This window comes from Oncorhynchus keta, chromosome 17, assembly GCF_023373465.1.
Source record: "Oncorhynchus keta strain PuntledgeMale-10-30-2019 chromosome 17, Oket_V2, whole genome shotgun sequence".
In the NCBI taxonomy this organism is placed as follows: domain Eukaryota; kingdom Metazoa; phylum Chordata; class Actinopteri; order Salmoniformes; family Salmonidae; genus Oncorhynchus; species Oncorhynchus keta.
The window spans coordinates 40901944-40924521 of record NC_068437.1 but is presented as its reverse complement, the minus strand read 5'-3'; the positions used below and the strand labels follow the sequence as shown (position 1 = coordinate 40924521).

The 22578-nt window shown below is 42.8% G+C and overlaps 1 protein-coding gene across 4 annotated transcripts in view; it reads right to left on the bottom strand.

Moving 5' to 3' along the window:
• LOC118395832 (protein bicaudal D homolog 1-like) overlaps nucleotides 1–22578 on the bottom strand; it is an 81028-nt gene that overhangs the window by 19255 nt on the left and 39195 nt on the right. For all 4 annotated transcript variants that reach the window (XR_004828060.2, XM_035789807.2, XM_035789809.2 and 1 more), the window contains exons 2-4: nucleotides 20109–20321; nucleotides 4566–4718; nucleotides 2673–3152 (exon numbers count right to left, since the gene is read on the bottom strand). Coding sequence is in view for 3 of the 4 variants with exons in the window: in XM_035789807.2 (XP_035645700.1) it covers nucleotides 2673–3152; nucleotides 4566–4718; nucleotides 20109–20321 (846 nt within the window). In the remaining variant the exon portion in view is untranslated. The remainder of the gene's footprint in view (nucleotides 1–2672; nucleotides 3153–4565; nucleotides 4719–20108; nucleotides 20322–22578) is intronic.

The following is a 22578-nucleotide window of genomic DNA, read 5'->3' as shown; positions in this document are numbered from 1 at the left end:
TCAATGAGTTCAGCAGTACAGTACGCTAGTCCCATAAATAACCCTGTCTGACTAGTGTGTGTGTGTGTGCGTGTGTGTGTGTGTGTGTGTGTGTGTGTGTGTGTGTGTGTGTGTGTGTGTGTGTGTGTGTGTGTGTGTGTGTGTGTGTGTGTGTGTGTGTGTGTGTGTAGGTTGCCATCTGGATTCAGATTCTACCTATTAGAACTGCACCACAGGTGAGCTGAGAGATTTCCACTCCACTACTGTGAAACCTGGCAAGAGATCGCTTGAAAGAACAGAATATTGTGTCTTAGAATTTTGTGTCTGTTCCTGCCCTCTGACCAGACAACACCCTATAAATACAAAGGTACTGCACAGTCCCAGGTTATCTACACGTCTCTACAGACAGAGATAAAGGTAAAACAATACAAAGCTCAATCTGTAAATTCTCACACAGAACTGATCCACTGATTTGTATGCATAGCCATAGCATCAGCAATCAGATATTTCATTTTTCACCCATTGAGAAAAAAGAGAGGTTTGGGGGCCTCTCAGTAGATGTATAACATGAATTATAATCTTGGTGGTACGAGCCCTGAATGCTGATTGGCTGAAAGCCATAGTATATCAGACCATATACCACGGGAATGACAAAACATGTCTTTTACTCTTGTAATTACGTTGATAACCAGCTTATAATAGCAATAAGGCACATCGGAGGTTTGTTGTAAATGGATAATATACCACGGCGTTGCAGATGAGAACAGCCCTTAGTCATGGAATATTGGCCATATATCACACCCCCCTGAGCCTTATTCCTTAATTATAAACCACTTTTATGTTTTAGTTTTATACCAGATGTTCATTTTGTATTTGATATGGTTACCATTGAGGTTAAATTGAGTGAGTTTAATGTAATGCTTGTTGGGAACAGATATACATTACAGCACCGGGAGGATGACAAATTAAAGCAGCCCTCTACTGAAAGCATTCAAACCTCTACAGTAATACAGTTTGGATCCACACATGTAATCATTCATTTCCCCACTGACCTGAGTAAGAAAAACAAGTAAGCTTTCTATCCATTGCTAGGCATTCTCTTAGACAGTGTGTGTGTGTTATCCCTCTGCACTCTTTCCCTGTAAGGGCTTCTATTCCTGTCCTCTGTCTCTAAGCAGCGTAGTAGTGCAGCAGCCTGTCTTTCCTTCTCTGCCTTCCTTCCACTCTCCTCTGGATCATCTGCCATGCTCTGCTCTGCCCTGCTCTGCTCTGCCCTGCTCTGCACTGCTCTGCCCTGCGCTGCTCTGCCCTGCTCTGCCCTGCTCTGCCCTGCGCTGCTCTGCCCTGCTCTGCCCTGCCCTGCTCTGCCCTGCGCTGCTCTGCGTTGCTCTGCTCTGCCCTGCGCTGCTCTGCCCTGCTCTGCTCTGCCCTGCTCTGCTCTGCTCTGCCCTGCTCTGCCCTGCCCTGCTCTGCTCTGCTCTGCCCTGCTCTGCCCTGCTCTGCCCTGCGCTGCCCTGCCCTGCACTGCACTGCTCTGCTCTGCTCTGCTCTGCCCTGCCCTGCTCTGCTCTGCTCTGCCCTGCTCTGCTCTGCTCTGCCCTGCTCTGCCCTGCGCTGCTCTGCTCTGCCCTGCCCTGCTCTGCTCTGCGCTGCCCTGCCCTGCACTGCACTGCTCTGCCCTGCGCTGCTCTGCTCTGCTCTGCTCTGCACTGCCCTGCCCTGATCTTCCCTGCACTGCTCTGCCCTGCTCTGCGCTGCCCTGTTCTACTCTGCTCTGCACTGCTCCACCCTGCCCTGCTCTGCCCTGCTCTGCTCTGCTCTGCTCTGCCCTGCTCTGCTCTGCTCTGCCCTGCTCTGCCCTGCTCTGCCCTGCGCTGCGCTGCTCTGTCCTGCCCTGCGCTCTGCCCTGTCGGACACTAATCGCCTTGACAGGCGTCCCTATGGCACACGCCGTCCTCCTCCACTCCTACCGTTCTACTCCCCCCCTGCTAATGTCCCCACAATCATCCAAATCAGCCCCTATGGCCCTTCTGAGACAGAAGTCTTTTGAGTCCAAAATAGCTTTGAAACTAGTCATGTAAAGCCATTGGTAAATCATAATGAGTGTGGTCACAGACTCATGGTCTGTTAGAGAATAAAAGATGGATGACATCTGACAAGCTTTTTGGGGGGAGGGGTCTTGTTCTCAAATCACCTTGTCATTGGTTGGCTGCAGGCTGCAGTAGTGTGATGACAGGACGGTTGTTATCAGAGGGTCAGGTTGTTAGGTTGTCCAATGATGCTGGTGAGACACTCCCATTCCTTAATAAAATGTGCTGTGGACAGAGGAGGTCGATAACCGTTTCCTAATGCATTGGGTGTGTAAATTGCTGGATTTGTCTCTCTAACCACATTGATTTGCTCAGAGCAAATGAGGAAGCTGGTTGGATGAAGGATATTAAAAGACTCCCTGGTAACAACAAGACCCAGGTACAACCTCCCTTGAACATTGTCACAACAATATCTTAGCCTGGTCCCAGATCTGTTTGTGCTGTCTTGCCAACTCCTATGGTCATTGTCATGCCAAACATGACAATGACCATAGAAGTTGTCAAGACAGGACAAAAGATCTGAGACCAGGCTAACAATCACTCAGGCATAGTAGTGAGAAGAACACACTGTCTCTCCACCGTTCATCTAGACTAGAGACCCACCTGAAACAGCTGCTTTTTTACTTTCTGCATCTCAGACAGGTTGAGCTCGCTGAAGAGGTCAGACACAGGACCATGCAGCCCCTCCCCCTTCCTGGGCAGCCGGTAGTCGCCGTTCATCTTGGCCAATCCCAGGTGCCCATTACAGTGGCCGTTGCTATCCTCATTCCCGTTGGCTCCATTATGCATGGCTGTACCATTACTCCCGACCTCTTCGGTGGCAAATTTGAGCCCGTCAACAGTGGCGGTGAGAGCCAGGTGGGCTCCGGCACCATACACACTGTCGCTGAGGGTGATGTGGTGGGCCAGCTCCTTCCTCAGGCTGTTCTTCTGTTCCCTCTCAATTTTCAGGGCATCCAGAGCCTCCTCCAGCTGGGACTGAGAGATGTCCTTCAGACGCACAGCATCCTCCAGCTGGCTGTTCAGCAGCACTGTCTCCTCCTCCAGAACCTTGATCTCATGCTTCAGACCCTCATACTCCACCTGGTGGAGAGGGGGAGCAGGGGACAGGGGACAGAGAGGGCAGGAGGGAAAAGGGACACACAGATAGAGTAAAGGGGACACACAAAGAGGACAGTCAGACAGAAAGGACACAGAGGACACAGAAAGGGGATAGGTTTAAGTAAAGTACACTGTAAGTAGGTTTAAGGTCAGATAAATTGACTGTAAAAAGTGCTGTGCTTGTTGTATGTCCTTCCCTATAAGCGTGATGAAAGTCTGTTGTCAATTCAAAGCAAATTCAAAAATTATTGTCTTTCAAATTTGGTCAGTTATACTTGGATGTGTAGTGTCAGCGTTTGTTGCTGGCATGTCATGCCTAAGTTTGCTAATCTTGCCAATTAAACAATTATTAAAGTAGTTGGCAATATCAGTCGGTTTTGTGATGAATGAGCCATCTTATTCAATGAATGATTTTTACTATCATTCTTTATGTCATTTATCTTTGTTTCATAGTGTAGTTTCTTCTTCTTTTTATTCAGTTTAGTCATATGATTTATCAATTGGCAATACGTTAGGCAATCGGTTGTGCAGCCAGACTTATTTGCCATTCCTTTTGCCTCATCCCTGTCAACCATACAATTTTTCAATTTCTCATCAATCCACAGAGATTTAACAGTTTTTACAGTCATTTTCTTAATGGGTGCATGCTTATTAGTAACTGGAATGAGCAATTTCATAAATGTGTCAAGTACAATGTCTATATGCTCCTCATTACACACCAACAAATATTCTTTACATCAACATAGGAATCACTACAAAATGTATTGTATGACCCCTTATACACTATATTAGACCCAGCCTTTAGAACTTTGGTTATCCTAGATATGGCTACTATATTGTGATCACTACATCCAGATACTGCTTTCAAGCACATTTCTGCAGCATTAGTAAAGATGTGATCAATACATGTTGATGATTTCATTCCTGTTGGTAACTACCCTGGTAGGTTGACCGATAACCTGAACCAGGTTGCAGGCACTGGTTACAGTTTGAATCTTTTTCTTGAGTGGGCAACTTGATGAAAGCCAGTCAATATTTAAAATCACATACAAAATACCTCTCTGTTGATATCACATACCTTATCAAGCATTTCACACATCTTTTCCAGTTACTGACTGTTAGCAGTTGTTCCTCTTTAGCAGCTTCCCACCAGAATGGGCTTGTGGCAGATGAACCTGTAGCCATCTTACTTCAACAGTATTTAAATTGAGATCCTCTGTAATCTTTATAGGAATGTGGTTCTGAATATAAACAGTATCAAACAAATCAAACATATGGAAACCACATGTTTGACTCCATTCCAGCCATTACAATGAGCCCGTCCTCCTATAGTGCCCCCCACCAGCCTCCACTGGCCTGCAGTAAACCATAAACAGTAATGGTGTTGATGCTGACCTGGTTCTGTTTGAGGGTGGACACTAGTTTTTGCAGGGTGATGTTCTCCTCCTCCAGCTCAGTGTAGTCCTGTAGGAGTCGCGCCTCTCTGAACTTATACTCCCTGATTTCCTCTCTCATCCTGCTCCCCTGCAGCTCCAGCATCTCATTACTCTGGGAAGGAAAGAGAAGGACTGTCAGGTCATAATCTGCAAGCAATTCAACAGATCAATATATACCGTGTCTTCAGAAAGTATTCAAACCCCTTGACTTATTCCACATTGTGAAAACAAGTAAAAACCCATTTTGGCTAATGTATTGAGAATAAAATAGAGAAATCTCTCATTTAACATGTTAGAATCACCTTCGGCAACAATTACAGCAGTGAGTCTTTCTGAGTAAGTCTCGAAGAGCTTTGGACAGCTGTATTGAACAATAATTGCACATTATTCTTATTATTTAAAAAAAAGCTCTGTCAAGTTGGTTGTTGATCATTGCTAGACAGCCATTTTCCAGTCAGGGGTGTGAATACTTAGTTGAAGTCGGAAGTTGACATACACCTTAGCCAAATACATTTAAACTCAGCTTTACACAATTCCTGACATTTAATCCGAGTAAAAATTCACCACTTTATTTTAAGAATGTGAAATGTCAGAATAATAGAGATAATTATTTATTTCAGCATTTATTTATTTCATCACATTCCCAGTGGGTCAGAAGTTTACATACAATGAATTAGTATTTGGTAACATTGTCTTTAAATTGTTTAACTTGGGTCAAATGTTTCGGGTAGCCTTACACAAGCTTCCCACAATAAGTTGGGTGAATTTTGGTCCATTCCTCCTGACAGAGCTGATGTAACGGAGTCAGATTTGTAGGTCTACTTGCTCGCACAAGCCTTTTCAGTTCTGCACACAAATGCTCTATAGGATTGAGGTCAGGGCTTTGTGATGGCCACTCCAATACCTTGACTTTGTTGTCCTTAAGCCATTTTGCCACAACTTTGGAAGTATACTTGGGGTCATTGTCCATTTGGAAGACCAATTTGCGACCAAGCTTTAACTTCCTGATTGATGTCTTGAAATGTTGCTTCAATATATAAACATAATTTTCCTGCCTCATGAGGCTATCTATTTTGTGAATTGCACGTCCCTCCTGCAGCAAAGCACCCCCACAATATGATGCTGCCACCCCCGTGCTTCACGGTTGGGATGGTGTTCTTCGGCTTGCAAGCCTCCCCCTTTTCCCTCCAAGCATAACGATGGTCATTATGGTCAAACAGTTCTATTTTTGTTTCATCAGACCAGAGGACATTTCTCCAAAAAATACGATATTTGTCCCCATGTGCAGTTGCAAACCATAGTCTGAATTTTTAATGGTGGTTTTGGAGCAGTGGCTTCTTCCTTGCTGAGCGGCCTTTCAGGTTATGTCGATATAGGATTAGTTTTACTGTGGATATAGATACTGTTGTACCTGTTTCCTCCAGCATCTTCACAAGGTCCTTTGCTCTTGTTCTGGGATTGATTTTTACTTTAGGAGACAGAGCAGATTGATTTTCACTTTAGGAGACAGAACGCGTCTCCTTCCTGAGTGGAATGACGGCTGCCTGGTCCCATGGTGTTTATACTTGCATACTATTGTTTATACAGATGAACGTGGAAATTGCTCCCAAGGATGAACCAGACTTGTGGTGGTCTACAATTATTTTCTGAGGTCTTGGCTGATTTCTTTTGATTTTCCCATGATTTCAAGCAAATAGGTACTGAGTTTGAAGGTAGGCCTTGAAATACATCCACAAGTACACCTCCAATTGACTCAAATGACGTCAATTAGCCTATCAGAAGCTTCTAAAGCCATGACATCATTTTCTGGAATTTTCCAAGCTGTTTAAATGCACAGTCAACATAGTGTATGTAAACTTCTGACCCACTGGAATTGTGATAGTGAATTATACGTGAAATAATCTGTCTGTAAACAATTGTTGGAAAAATTACTTGTGTCATGCACAAAGTAGATGTCCTAACCGACTTGCCAAAACTATAGTTTGTTAACAAGAAATGTGTGGAGTGGTTGAAAAACAAGTTTTAATGACTCCAACTTAAGTGTATGTATGTAAACGTCCGACTTCAACTGTATACACCCTTCAAATTAGTGGATTCGGCTATTTCAGCCACACCCATTGCCGACAGGTGTGTAAAATTGAGCACACAGCCATGCAATCGCCATAGACAAACACTGGCAGTAGAATGGCCTTACTGAAGAGCTCAGTGACTTACAATGTGGCAACGTCATAGGATGCCATCTTTCCAACAAGTCAGTTCGTCAAATTTCTGCACTGCTAAACTACCCTGGTCAACTGTAAGTGCTGTTATTGTAAAGTGGAAATGGCTAGGAGCAACGACGGCTCAGCTGGGTAGTGGTAGGCCACACAAGCTCACAGAACAGGACTGCCGAGTGCTGAAGCGCTCAGTTGCAACACTGACTAACGAGCTCCAAACTGCCTCTGGAACTAACATCAGTACCAGAACTGTTCGTCGGGAGCTTCATGAAATGGGTTTTCATGGCCCAGCAGCCGCACACAAGCCTAAGATCACCATGAGCAATGCCAAGCGTTGGCTACAGTGGTGTAAAGCTCCCTGCCATTGGACTCTGGAGCAGTGGAAACGTGTTCTCTGGGGTGATGAATCACTCTTCACCATCTGGCAGTCCAACAGACAAATCTGGGTTTAGCGGATGCCAGCAGAACGCTACCTGCACCAATGCATAATGCCAACTGTAGAGTTTGGTGAAGGAGGAATAATGGTCTGGTGCTGTTTTTCATGGTTTCGGTCTAGGCTCCTTAGTTCCAGAGAAGGGACATCTTAACGTAGAGTAGCCCTTCAGTAGGTTATAAGTTATAGCAGATAAGTTTCTTATCCTTTCTTTGCAAGGGAAGAATTTGACATTTTATAAACATATTTCATGCAATTCTACTACACTTTATACGACTGGACACATTTGCAGAATCATTTTTTAAAAACCTTTTACAAATCTACTTTGAAACTAAAGTATACATCTCATACACACATACACACATGGTTATGGACTTAAAAAAGAAGACACCTGTACCATGTCAGATATAGAGTTGAAATGTATTACCTTTTTTGTTTGCATCCAAATATTACACTTTATATACATCACAGAAAACTGAAATATAACAAAACTGTTTGACATAGAAACACTCGATTGTCGTTGTAAAAAAAATATATATTTATTAATTATGAAATTATGAAAAATATTAATAACATTCCACCCCTGAGGTCAAAGAAGGAACTTTTGACAAACAGAATAAAACAACGTTGTCTGATCCATATAATAGGCCAACGACAAGGGGGACTCAAATACAATACGATGTACATCTAACCTGGAGGAGGAAATTATTGTCCAAAAACAAACTTTCAAGTGGCACTGACCCAACAATGACAAAATAGATGCTCTCTACGCTGGTGCCAATATCCTAATATTGCTGCCTACTGTTCGCTCAATTAAGTAGAGAATTTAACTAAAAGATAGATTAGAGTTTTTTTCATTGTCTTCTCTTTACAGCAATAGCCATTTTCTTTCCAAATGATGTTTTCCAGTGATTGCATTTTAAAGTATTGCGATATACCTGGCTGGGCTTCTATACTTTCCAACTCTTTCCAACAAATTTCATATTCCAATAAGTTAATGATCGTCTGTGGCCAAAGCATGCTTTCTCGTGTAATGATTTGATGTATTTTTTTATAGACAGGAGTAGGCTAATTAGGTTATATAATTTTGGTAATATCATAACATTTACTTGAAGCTTAATGTTATCATCGAACCACATCACAATTTTCATGCCTCTGACATGCGGTTATGATTTTTTAAAAGTGTTGTAATAGCCTACAGTTTTCTTGACATTTTGTTTTAATTATTGTGATAGGGTTATGTTTTACTGGTACAGCGTACCCCCACAAATTATTTTGTGGAGACGCGGTAACGGACCGTACCGCATTACTTTCACCGCTGGCCATAACAAAGGGGCTGAATACTTATTGAATCAAGGCATTTCAGCATTTAATTTTTAATTCATTTATAAAAATTGGTAAAAACATATTTTGACTTTGACATTATGGGGTATTGTGTGTAGACACAAAATATCAATTGAATCCATATTCAATTCAGGTTGTACACAACAAGATGTGGAAATGGTCATCTGGTGTGAGTACTTTCTGAAGGCACTGTATAATATACTGTATATACATTCACAATACATGTATATGACATATAATAGTTTGCACTGACTATGTGTAGATCACCTGCTAGCTGCCAACCTGTCTATACTCGGTAGTTACAATATGATGTCATTATAATACTTACAGTCTATGTGTCAAAAACATGATCTAAAACAGTCTGGCATGCATCAGCACAATTAGTGGCACTTTGCTGCATGTTCTGAACCCTCTGGATGCAGTAATAATAGATGTCTTTGCTCTAAGTCCAGTCCAGATATCTGGCCTCTCGCCTCTCTTTAATCAAATCAATTGCAGTGTGGAGTGCAATAGAGATTGCATCATCTGTAGATCTGTTTGGGCGGTATGCAAATTGGAGTGGGTCTAGGGTTTCTGGGATAATGGTGTTGATGTGAGCCATTACCAACCTTTCAAAGAACTTCATGGCTACAGACACGAGTGCTACTGGTCTGTAGTCATTTAGGCAGGTTGCCTTTGTGTTCTTGGTCACAGGGACTATGGTGGTCTGCTTGAAGCATATTGGTATTACAGACTCAATCAGGGACATGTTGAAAATGTCAGTGAAGAAACCTGCCAGTTGGTCAGCACATGCTCGGAGCACACGTCCTGGTAATCCGACTGGCCCCGCAGCCTTGTGTATGTTGACCTGTTTAAAGGTCTTACTCATGTCAGCTACGGAGAGCGTGATCACACAGTGGTCCGGAACAGCTGATGCTCTTATGCATGCCTCAGTGTTGCTTGCCTCGAAGCGAGCATAGGAGTCATCTGGTAGGCTCGTGTCACTGGGCAGCTCGCGGTTGTGCTTCCCTTTGTAGTCTGTAATAGTTTGCAAGCCCTGCCACATAAGAGCAGCGTCGGAGCCGGTGTTGTATGATTCAATCTTAGCCCTGTATTGATGCATTGCCTGTTGATGGTTCGTCACAGGGCATAGCGGGATTTCTTGTAAGCTTCTGGGTTAGAGTCATGCACCTTGAAAGCGGCAGCTCTACCCTTTAGCTTAGTGTGAATGTTGCCTGTAATCCATGGCTTCTGCTTGGGGTATGTACGTACAGTTACTGTGGGGACGACATCCTCAATGCACTTATTGATAAAACCAGTGACTGATGTGGTGTATTCCTCAATGTCATCGGAAGAATCCCGGAACATGTTCCAGTCTGTGATAGCAAAGCAGTCCTGTAGTTTAGCATCTGCTTCATCTGACCATTTTTTTTATAGACCGAGTCACTGGTGCCTCCTGCTTTAATTTTTGCTTGTAAGCAGGAATCAGGAGGATATAGTTGTGGTTGAATTTACCAAATGGAGTGCGAGGGAGAGCTTTGTACATGTCTCTCTGTGTGGAGTACAGGTGATCTAGAATTTGTTTTCCCTCTGGTTGCACATTTAACATGTTGATAGAAATTTGGGAGAACTGATTTAAGTTTCCCTGCATTAAAGTCTCCGGCCACTAGGAGCGCCGCATCTGGGTGAGCGGTTTCCTGTTTGCTTATTTCCTTATACAGCTGACTGAGTGCGGTCTTAGTGCCAGCATCTGTCTGTGGTAGTAAATAAACAGCTACGAAAAGTATAGCTGAAAGCTCTCTAGGTAAGTAGTGTGGCCTGCAATTTATCACAATATACACTACTTCAGGCGAGCAAAATCTAGAGATTTCCTCAGATTTCGTGCACCAGCTGTTGTTTACAAATATGCACAGACCGCTCCCCCTCGTCTTACCGGAGTGTGCTGTTCTATCCTGCCGGTGTAGCGTGTATCCCGCTAGCTGAATATCCATGTCGTCATTCAGCCGCGATTCCGTGAAGCATAGGATATTACAGTTTTTGATGTCCCGTTGGTAGGATATTCGTGATCGTACCTTGTCTAGTTTATTGTCTAATGATTAAACATTGGTGAGTAATATTGACGGTAACGGCAGCTTTGCTAGTTGCCTTCTGCGAGTCCGGACGAGGCATCCGGCTCTTCTTCCTCAGCCTCGCTTCCTTTTGGAGATAATTGGGATGTCTGCCTTGTGGGGTGTTTGGAGAAAATTGTGTGAGTCCTGCTTGTTGTTGTTGTTGAAGAAATCTTTGTCTAATCCGAGGTGAGAGATCGCTGTCCTGATATCCAGAAGCTCTTTTTGTCTGTAAGATACGGTTGCAGAAACATTATGTACAAAATCATTTACAAATATCGCGAAAAGAAACACATAATAGCACAATGCACCAACTCTAAATGCACCAACTCTATAATATATATAATAATAATAAACACACACGCACACACACACACACACACACACACACACACACACACACACACACACACACACACACACACACACACACACACACACACACACACACACACACACACACACACACACACACACACACACACACACACACACACACACACACACACACACACACACACACACACACAATGTCTTACTATACCTTTTGGGGACCAACAATTGATTCCCATTCAAAAAAACTATTTTCCCTCACCCCTAACCTTTACCCTAACCATAACCTTAACCCTAACCTTAACTCCTAAGTGAGTACCATCAAAATGTCCTCCCTTCTCTGAATTTTTGTTGGTTTACTATTCTTGAGAGGCCTTTTGGCAAAAATGTGTACACACACACAAACACACACAATGCAATTTCCTGAAGAGGAGTTGTGAATCCCCATGGCAACAGGCATTATAAATCTGTATGGATTTACAGTACAGCAGCCTCAGAGTCTGGCTTTACATGGCTGGACACACATTATCAAACATTTAACATAATTTACACTGACTCAAACCCCAGCCAATAGACTTGCCTTACTAAATTCAAATTGGTTTGGGTTGCAGCTAGTACATTGTGTGTGTGTGTACATTGTGCGTGTGTGTGTGTGTGTGTGTGTGTGTGTGTGTGTGTGTGTGTGTGTGTGTGTGTGTGTGTGTGTGTGTGTGTGTGTGTGTGTGTGTGTGTGTGTGTGTGTGTGTGTGTGAATGTTAGCCTATATTTATACCATAAATGATGAACAGGTTTCAGACCTCCATAGCCCCTCATACAGTATCTATTCAGGGCTTCTTATTTCCCCTCTCCTCAATAAAGTTGCTAAGTGGCTCCTAGCCTGCACTACACAGAAGTGCTGGCTCAGACTCTGGGTCCTAGATATGGGGGGACCAGTGGGATCCTGGCCAGAGCCTCACCAGGAGAAGAGACTAGTGATGGGGGAAAATATCGATACAGTTATGTTTGGATGATATTATATTGATATTTGGCTCCAAGTATCAAATTGTAAAGGAAAATAAAAGTTGGCTGTACTTCCACCAAAATGTTGTTTTAAATAGTGAGCCAACATGTTTTCAGCAATTTATATATTTATTTCAATTTATTTAGTGAGCAATATGTTTGGAACATAAAATCGCACTATTGAATTGCAATACATATAGAATAGTGATAATAGTGATAATAGTGAGAATCCTGACCCCTCCTGTCTCAGCCTCCAGTATTTATGTTGCAGTAGTTTATGTGTCGGAGGGCTAGGGTCAGTTTGTTATATCTGGAGTACTTCTCCTGTCCTATTCGGTGTCCTGTGTGAATTTAAGTGTGCTCTCTCTAATTCTCTCTTTCTCTCTTTCGGAGGACCTGAAGCCCTAGGACCATGCCTCAGGACTACCTGACATGATGACTCCTTGCTGTCCCCAGTCCACCTGGCCGTGCTGCTGCTCCAGTTTCAACTGTTCTGCCTTATTATTATTCAACAATGCTGGTCATTTATGAACGTTTGAACATCTTGGCCATGTTCTGTTATAATCTCCACCCGACACAGCCAGAAGAGGACTGGCCACCCCACATAGCCTGGTTCCTCTCTAGGTTTCTTCCTAGGTTTTGGCCTTTCTAGGGAGTTTTTCCTAGCCACTGTGCTTCTACACCTGCATTGTTTGCTGTTTGGGGTTTTAGGCTGGGTTTCTGTACAGCACTTTGAGATATCAGCTGATGTACGAAGGGATATAAATACATTTGATTTGATTTGAATTGTGGGAATCGTAATACATATCGTATCGGCACCTAAGTTTAGTGATAATATTATATTGTGAGGTCCCTTGAAATTCCCAGCCCTAGATGAGACAGGTGGTCTTGGGACAGACATGGACCCTCCAGTACCTGACTGACCACATCTTCAGTCACCAGAGGAATAGCAGGACTCAGGGAAATGGACTGACAAATGGAAGGTCAATTCAATGTACAGTCAACTGTACATGCTGCTGTTTCTGTATTCAAGCCTGTCACAGCATTTTATTTGACACTTGATCTCCATGTCATGACACACTATACAGCACTGTACTTGAAAGCACAGCGTTGCTGCAGATCCTTATGCAGCTCTACCCCTACACGTGTAGCTACCCCTACACTTGTAGCTACCCCTACACTTGTAGCTACCCCTACACGTGTAGCTACCCCTACACTTGTAGCTACCCCTACACTTGTAGCTACCCCTACACTTGTAGCTACCCCTACACGTGTAGCTACCCCTACATTTGTAGCTACCCCTACACGTGTAGCTACCCCTACACTTGTAGCTACCCCTACAATTGTAGCTACCCCTACAATTGTAGCTACCCCTACACTTGTGACAATGGAAGCGAAAAATACCGATATTCCAATATGGACCATAGGCAAAACACAAACAGTTCATTAACAAACTCTTAATCCGTGACATTATTGATTAACTGTACGTGACCACTGTGGTTTGCTAATGGGTGAAACGTCTCATTACATATTCCCCAAAAAGCAGGGCATTAGGACTGAGCTGTCCATGAAGTCCAGGGGATTACTGGCCAATGATTACTGTCTCAACACCACCACAGGATCAGGGCATGATCAGTGCACCACCAAACACTCACACAACACAACCGCCATGGGAAAGGCCAATACTGTAGCCCTGTGTCCCACTCTACATCAGGGCCAGGATTCATTTAAACAATGCAGGATAACTACTAGCGGTAGGCCAGAGCCTATTTGAAATACAAACTGTAAAACACACAGAACATACTATTAACTTAGTCTCTATCATTTTGTCTGTACATTCCTTTAATTTTAGGAGAAAAATTGTAGGATCTTAATTAATCCTGCATCAACAGGATGAAAAAAAGAGAGATCAAATTAAGATTCTATATCTTTAGAATCTGCTTGGGATCCACATTAAACCAGTTGATTAGATCCAGTTAGACACAAATTAAGCCAATTGTGTGGCTCCAGCACATTAAAAAGAGACGGTCTCCTAATTAATATGCACCACACAGGCAAAGGAGACCCACATAGCAAGGCAACAGGCTAATCAGCAGATCATCAAAGAGCCAAGGGCCACCCAGGTCACGAAGCAAACAGGTGACAGGTGCACGTGAGAAGTGGCTGAGACATTTTACAAGGTTTATTCAATTAGGCCTAGTAAAGATATCACAAACAGGCAACTAGATACAGCCGCGGGCTGATTTTTGTCTGTGTGGATGGTAGGGGGGCCAGAACATAATTCTAATAATTTGTTCACAGCAAATTGACGACAACTAAGCCCAAGAAAGTGATTATATTTCAAAATAACAATAATTTCCTACCATGACAAACTGAATTGGTCCACCCACATAGACAGCATCGTGAAGAAAGCGCAGCAGCGCCTCTTCAGCCTCCTTGAGGTTTGGCTTGTCACCAAAAGCATTTATATATATATATATATGCCATTTAGCAGACGCTTTTATCCAAAGCGACTTACAGTCATGTGTGCATACATTCTACGTATGGGTGGTCCCGGGAATCGAACCCACTACCCTGGCGTTACAAGCGCCATGCTCTACCAACTGAGCTACAGAAGGACCACTAAAAGCACTCATAAACTTCTACAGATGCACAATCGAGAGCATCCTGTCGGTCTGTATCACCGCCTGTTACGGTAACTGCTCCGCCCACAACCGTAAGGCTCTCCAGAGGGTAGTGAGGTCTGCACAACGCATCACCGGGGGCAAACTACCTGCCCTCCATGACACCTACACCACCCGATGTCACAGGAAGGCCATAAAGATCATCAAGGACAACAACCACCCGAGCCACTGACTGTTCACCCCGCTATCATCCAGAAGGCGAGGTCAGTACAGGTGCATCAAAGCAGGGAACGAGAGACTGAAAAACAGCTTCTATCTCAAGGCCATCAGACTGTTAAATAGCCACCACTAACAGTGAGTGGCTGCTGCCAACACACTGACTCAACTCCAGCCACTTTAATAATGGGAATTGATGGAAATTGATGTAAAATATATCACTAGCCACTTTAAACAATGCTACTTAATATAATGTTTACATACCCTACATTACTCATCTCATATGTATACTGTATGTATATACTGTACTCTATTTCATCTACTGCATCTTTATGTAATACATGTATAACTAGCCAATTTAAACTATGCCACTTTGTTTACATACTCATCTCATATGTATATACTGCTGTCACGCCTTGGTCATTGTATTTTGTGTTTTCGTTATATATTTGGTCAGGCCAGGGTGTGACATGGGTTTATGTTATTGTATTTTCGTATTGGGGTTTGTAGTATTTGGGATCACGGCTGATTAGGGGTATTGTTAGGCTTGGCTGCTTGAGGCGGTTCTCAATCAGAGTCAGGTGATTCTCGTTGTCTCTGATTGGGAACCGTATTTAGGTAGCCTGGTTTCGCTTTGTATTTCGTGGGTGATTGTTCCTGTCTCTGTGTAGTTTCACCAGATAGGCTGTAATTAGGTTTCACGTTCCGTTTGTTGTTTTCGTATGTGTATAGTTATTTCATGTATCGCTTTTTCCCTTCATTAAAGACATGAGTAACCACCACGCTGCATTTCGGTCCGACTCTCTTTTGACAAACGAAGAACGCCGTTACAACTGCACTCAATACCATCTACTGTATCTACTGTATCTTGCTACTGTATCCTACTGTATCCTACTGTATCTTGCCGTTCTGTACCATCACTCATTCACATATCTTTATGTACATATTCTTTATCCCTTTACACTTGTGTGTATAAGGTAGTAGTTTTGGAATTGTTAGGATAGATTACTCGGTGGTTATTACTGCATTGTCGGAACTAGAAGCACAAGCATTTCGCTACACTCGCATTAACATCTGCTAACCATGTGTATGTAACAAATAAATGTGATTTGATTTTGATTTTGATTACATTGAGACACAATCATGTCTCTTCTTTAAATTAATTTCCTAAATGAAACTCATTTTAGCTGAATTCCTGGTGATTTTCGTCATTTTAGACCCCAAAATAAAACAAATAAAGTAAATATTTGGGACAAAAACGCTATGTACTACCCTTCACAGAACAGCGCAAACTGGCCCTAACCAGAATAGAAAGAGGAGTGGGAGGCCCCGGTGCACAACTGAGCAAGAGGACAAGTACATTAGAGTGTCTAGTTCGAGAAACAGACGCGTCACAGTGAAGAGGAGACTCCGGGATGCTGGCCTTCTAGGCAGAGTTCATCTGTCCAGTGTCTGTGTTCTTTTGCCCATCTTCATCTTTTCTTTTTTTTGGCCAGTCTGAGAAATAGCTTTTTCTTTGCAACTCTGCCTAGAAGGCCAGCATCCCGGAGTCGCCTCTTCACTGTTGACGTTGAGACTGGTGTTTTGCGGGTACTATTTAATGAAGCTGCTGTAACAGTACTCTTCTTGCGTTGTGTACAATCAGTCATCGGCACGGAACTCCAATATGTAGCACCAGTCATGTAGATTTATTCTGTTAGGAACGGCACAAAATTGCACGTCATGCAATGCACGTCTCACCATCCAACTCTGCACTCACGCACGCTGGTTTGGTGCTTGTTCACTGGGATAGTTACCAAAATAATACAATTACAATATACAATATAATATCTTTAACAATGTACCTGTTAGGAACGGCACAAAATTGCACGTCATGCAATGCACGTCTCACCATCCAACTCTGCACTCACGCACTGTACAAAATATATGAACCCCCCCCACCAGACACAGTAAGTTGCTAGCTAGTACTGGCAGGAATTCTTTACAACAAAATGCACAACAAATATTCTCCAAAAACCGCTGCATCTTATGTGTGATGTTCGAATAACATTTACAAACAATTTGATATAAATTGTACATTTAAATCATCACTTGAGAGTATGAAAATCACATTTGATGTACAGTGCTTGGCAACCAACAATTTACCGCTGGTTTGGTGCTTGTTCACTGGGACGATTCTAACTGGAAAATCCCCCCTCGTAAGCAAGCTACGTAAACCAGCCAATAAGATGCCATGTTGAGTAGGTGAAGGCAAGACAAACTCAAACCAAAAACCCATTGGCTTAACAATAAAGTGACAAGGGGAATCACCAATATAACCCTGTTACACTGCCAGTTGAGGACTTGTGAGTTGTCTGTTTCTCGAACTAGACACTCTAATGTACTTGGCCTCCCCCTCCTTTTTCTATTCTGGTTAGAGCCAGTTAGGGTTAGGGCTGTTCTGGGTTAGGGCTGTTCTGGGAGAAGTACACATAGTTGTACGAGATCTTCAGTTTCTTGGCAATTAAGGCATGGAATAGCCTTAATTTCTCAGAACCAGAGTAGACTGACGAGTTTCAGAAGAAAGTGCTTTGTTTCCGGCCAGTTTGAGCCTGTAATCGAACCCACAAATTCTGATGCTCCAGATACTCACTGAGTCTAAAGAAGGACAGTTTTATTGCTTCTTTAATCAGCACACAGTTTTCAGTTCTGCTAACATAATTGCAAAATGGTTTTCTAATGATCAATTAGCCTTTTAAAATTATAACCTTGGATTAGCTAACACAATGTACCATTGGAACACAGGACTGATGGTTGCTGATAATGGGCCTCTGTACGCCTATTTAGATATTACATAAGAAATCAGTCGTTTCCAGCTACAATAGTCATTTACAACATTAACAATGTCTACACTGTATATCTGATCAATTTTATTTTATTTTAATGGAGGAAAAACGTGCTTTTGTTTCAAAAACAAGGACATTTCTAAGTGACCCCAAACGTTTGAACGGTAGTGTAGATATTTTAGAAAAAGTTGATTCACAATAACTGAACTCACATTTTTGGAATGCTTGGAATGACAAGTGAAGCAGACATAAACAGTGGCTGTGCGACCCCAGCGGTTCCTGCCAACAGTGTGTGAAGCATCTAATCTAACTAGTGAATGAACTGCTGCCACCCCCGGGCTGGGAGGGCACAGTTTGTCCTGCACTGTGTGATGAGAGAGCAGCCTGGCTCACTCAGGGATGCACATGTGCCGAGCTCAGGGCATTTTTCTTATTCCCTAGCTTAGCACCGGATTTGCCCTCCACAATGGGGTCATGTCCGCAGCGGCGTCTGACCCCGGCCTGAACCCCTCTGCCTCTGCTGATAAGCACATGTACGTAGCCCCCCCCACACACACAGGCATGCACCATGCGCACAAACACAGGCACGTACGCTTGCACACACACTCCACACACATTCCACACAGTCACTCTCTCTGCATGACCCCTATCCACCCTTTAGAGTGACCCTGTGACCGCTACTGTACTTCACACAGAGTTTGACACAAAACAGCTGGTCCCTATCAGCAGGGTAGCAAGATGCACCTCATGTTAATCTACAAATAATATCTCAATGTGTGACATTACAGTAGGCTGTAGGCTAAATTGAGTACACAACCTCATTTTATGGATTCACAGTAGCTTACACAGGAAAACATGTAAAAGGGTCAATGACGTGATGTGTAAATGTTGGTGTCCGAATTAAATATTTTCCAAAGTCAAGAACTAATGTTTACAAATTCTACATAATGTAACTTTGACTCTTCTCTTTTATATGAGTTCTAAAAGAGTTGTTATTTTTAGTGCCCTGAAGTTTAAAAAAATGGGATTAGGAGCAACCGTCCGAGGGCAAAGGTAATGTAGATAAATGTTAATAAAACATCTTAAATCATAATACAACGGTCAACAAATATTATTCTAGCATGATTTTGGAAGGTGTATACCACTATACTGCTATATGGGTAAGACAGTTTATGCAGAAAGGTTTTAAATACCTTAAATACTTTTGTCTGGAAAAATGTCCTTAATAATTATCGTTTGGTGCAACTGACAAAAGTCACAATTTTGGATCAAATCACATGACGATACTGATCTGACCGGATGTGACATCATGACAGGATGTGACATCATACAACTGCTACAAAACCATAAAAATGTTGAATTATCGGAAACTTTCTATTTTATTTCAATACTTAAGATTTAAAGTCAAGTTTTCACATGGGTGCACAAGCAGTCACCTGTAAAACATGTTTAAGTGAGAAAAGTCATACGTACAACCAGTATTTTAATGTAAAAAAAAACAACATTATTTTATTGTCAAAAAAATGCAGAGAAGCTCAGCCGATAAGAGACATTTCACATGGTTTATATTTCCCTAACATAACAAAAACTAAAATATTTCATTATAATGTAACTTCTGACCTCATAGATGTTGAATATTTGAGACCAATTGTATATCATGTACAATTATAATTAATATGCTTTGTTTAACTGATTGAACAAACTTTTCCTTGTTGCCATTTTGGGCTTCTAACCTCACATGCACACCATTTTTACCCGTTTAAAAAAAATCTGTACTGTTTTGTCTTTTCACTTCTATTCTTTGGTGCGAATAAATAAAACCTAAAACCTAAATATTTGAGACCATGCATTTATTCATATTTTACTATTATTATTTATTTACTAACACTCAGTTATTTTTTCATTTGTGGGTGCACCGAATGACGAAATTTAACAATATTTTATAACAATCTCATTTTAAACAATTATGTATTGCAAAAAACCCTGAAAGTGCATATGTAACACTCATGGGAACAAAAAACCCTGAAAGTGCATATGTAACACTCATGGGAACAAAAAACCCTGAAAGTGCATATGTAACACTCATGGGAACAAAAAACCCTGAAAGTGCATATGTAACACTCATGGGAACAAAAAACCCTGAAAGTGCATATGTAACACTCATGGGAACAAAAAACCCTGAAAGTGCATATGTAACACTCATGGGAACAAAAAACCCTGAAAGTGCATATGTAACACTCATGGGAACAAAACAAGTGTAATACAGCTTTGCACGGTTTTTGGACCAAAAGTTAAAAAAAGAAAAAGAGGAATACTAATTATTCTGTAAAAAAAAACAAATTACAATACTACAGCTCAAAATGTATTACAGCATGACACTAGTCAGAGGTGTGAGAGAGTGACATCAGTGGACAAAAGTCTCTACCTCTTTGTGCTCCTGAAGCACGGCGTTAAGCCTCTCGCTCTCGTTGGACGCGTTGGACGCCACGGAGCGGCTCAGCTTCAGATCTGTCTGCAGCTCCAGCAGCTGGCCCATGTAGAAGGCCTCCTTTGACGCTGACTCCTGCAGCAGCGACTCCTCGTTGATCTCGCCATCCTCCGCGACCTTACGCTGGTTGGAGTATGCCTGGCCAAACGCCTGGGGAGGCAGAGAGGGAATAGACCAGAATGAGATACAGTACTTTGTCTGTTTGGTTAGAAAGGAATTTATCTTCAAGAGGCAGAGGGTTAGCCATGGTACAGCGTCCGCAGATAGAAAGCTATTTTGGGGGTTAAATGCCTTGCTCAAGTGCACAACGGTAGAGGTAGTAATAATCTGACACCATCATCCCTGAAGTAGCTAATAACATAAAATCGAATACACTTTGGATATTGTTGTGGAGGAGACTATGTCCAGTGTGGTCACTAGGTGCCTTCGTATCACCCACAAAGTTCCAAGGTTGTACCCCCCCCCCCTGCCTCAAGGGTGTTGTGCAATGATATTTCAGCCCCTGTCTCTGATCGATAGACACTGTGTTCCCATTCTCCTGACACAGGTTTTCACACAGCGCTCCAAGCTGACTTGTCATGACAAAGGAATCCTGGCTTGATGCTTGATTCAGGGAATGACAGCATTGATCAACAACAGCCAATGACCCCTGGATACCGGCCATGTTGGAAAGGTGGCTCCTATTCACACCTGTAAAAGCTACCTCTACAGCACCAAGGTTGTATTCATTAGGTACCAAACGAAAGGAAACAGACTGAAACAGGATTACCTGGCCTTATGAAAAACACACCGAACAAAAATATATATACGATGTGTAAAGTGTTTATACCATGTTTCATGAGTTGAAATAAAAAATCCTTGAAATTTTCCATATGCACAAAGATCTTATTTATCTCAAATTTTGTGTACGAATTTCTTTACATCCCTGTTAGTGAGCATTTCTCCTTTGCCAAAATAATCCATCCACCTGACAGGTGTGGCATATAAAGAAGTTGATTAAACAGCATGATCATTACACTGGTGCACCTTGTGCTGGGGACAATAAAAGGCCACTTTAAAATGTGCAGTTTTTTTCACACAACACAATGTCACAGATATCTCAAGTTTTGATGGAGCGTGCAATTGGCATGCTGACTGCAGGAATGTCCACCAGAACTGTTGCCAGATAATTTAATGTTAATTTCTCTACCATAATCTGCCTCCAGATTTTGAGAATTTGGCGGTATGTCCAACCGGCCTCACAACTGCAGACCAGCCCAGGACCTCCACATCCGGCTTCTTCACCTGCGGGGTCGTCTGAGGGCGGGTGGGGGGAGGGGGGCTTGGTGCTTCTGAGGACGGGTGGGGGGAGGAGGGCTTGGTGCTTCTGAGGACGGGTGGGGGAGGAGGGCTTGGTGCTTCTGAGGACGGGTGGGGGGAGGAGGGCTTGGTGCTTCTGAGGACGGGTGGGGGGAGGAGGGCTTGGTGCTTCTGAGGAAGGGTGAGGAGTATTTCTGGCTGTAATAAAGCCCTTTTGTAGAAAAACTCAGTCTGACTGACTGGGCCTGGCTCCCCAGTGGGTGGGTCTGGCTGCCAAGTAAGTGGGCCTATGCCCTCCCAGGCCCAACATGGCTGCACCCCTGCCCAGTCATGTCCATAGATTGGGGTCTAACAAATGTATTTCAATTGACTGATTTCCTCATATGAACTGTAATTGAAATAGTTGCATGTTGCATTTATTTATTTTTCAATATATACAGGTTCTATGTAATGCCAGGTCAAGTGCAGAAGATTAGAGTATGCAATTAAATCAGATTGTATTTGGTTGTCTACTTGCACAAAATAGTATTTAAAAAAGCCACACACACGCACACACACTCTCTCTTAGTTTCTGCAACACTCAATGGCTCACCAAATATCCCATACTGCCATATCAACCAGCAGGTCAGACCATGCCTGGGATGGGAGTTAGTACATGAAGAGACCTCATGCCAGAGGAGGGAATCAATTAAGTCAGGGGTGTCAAACTCATGCCATGGAGGGCCTAGTTTCTGCTGGTTTTGGGGTTTTCTTTTCAATTGAGACTTAGACAACCAGGTGAGGGGTTACTAATGAGTGACCTTAATTCATCAATCAGCGGAGGAAGCCCCGAAGACCCTCAGCCCTCCGTGGAATGAGTTCCACACGTGAATTAAGGGCTTACTCTAAGACAAGACACCATCATTTATGGAGTACAATCAATGCGATTATCAACGGCAACACTGGAACAATTAGGGTTAAGTTCCTTGCTCACGGTCACATTGACAGATTTTTCAGCTTGTCGGCACAAAGATTCCAACTAGCAACCTTTCGGTTACTGGCCCAACGCTCTGACTGCTAGGCTACCTGCCGCTATCATATCCGTGTGTGTATATGTTCAAATAATTGT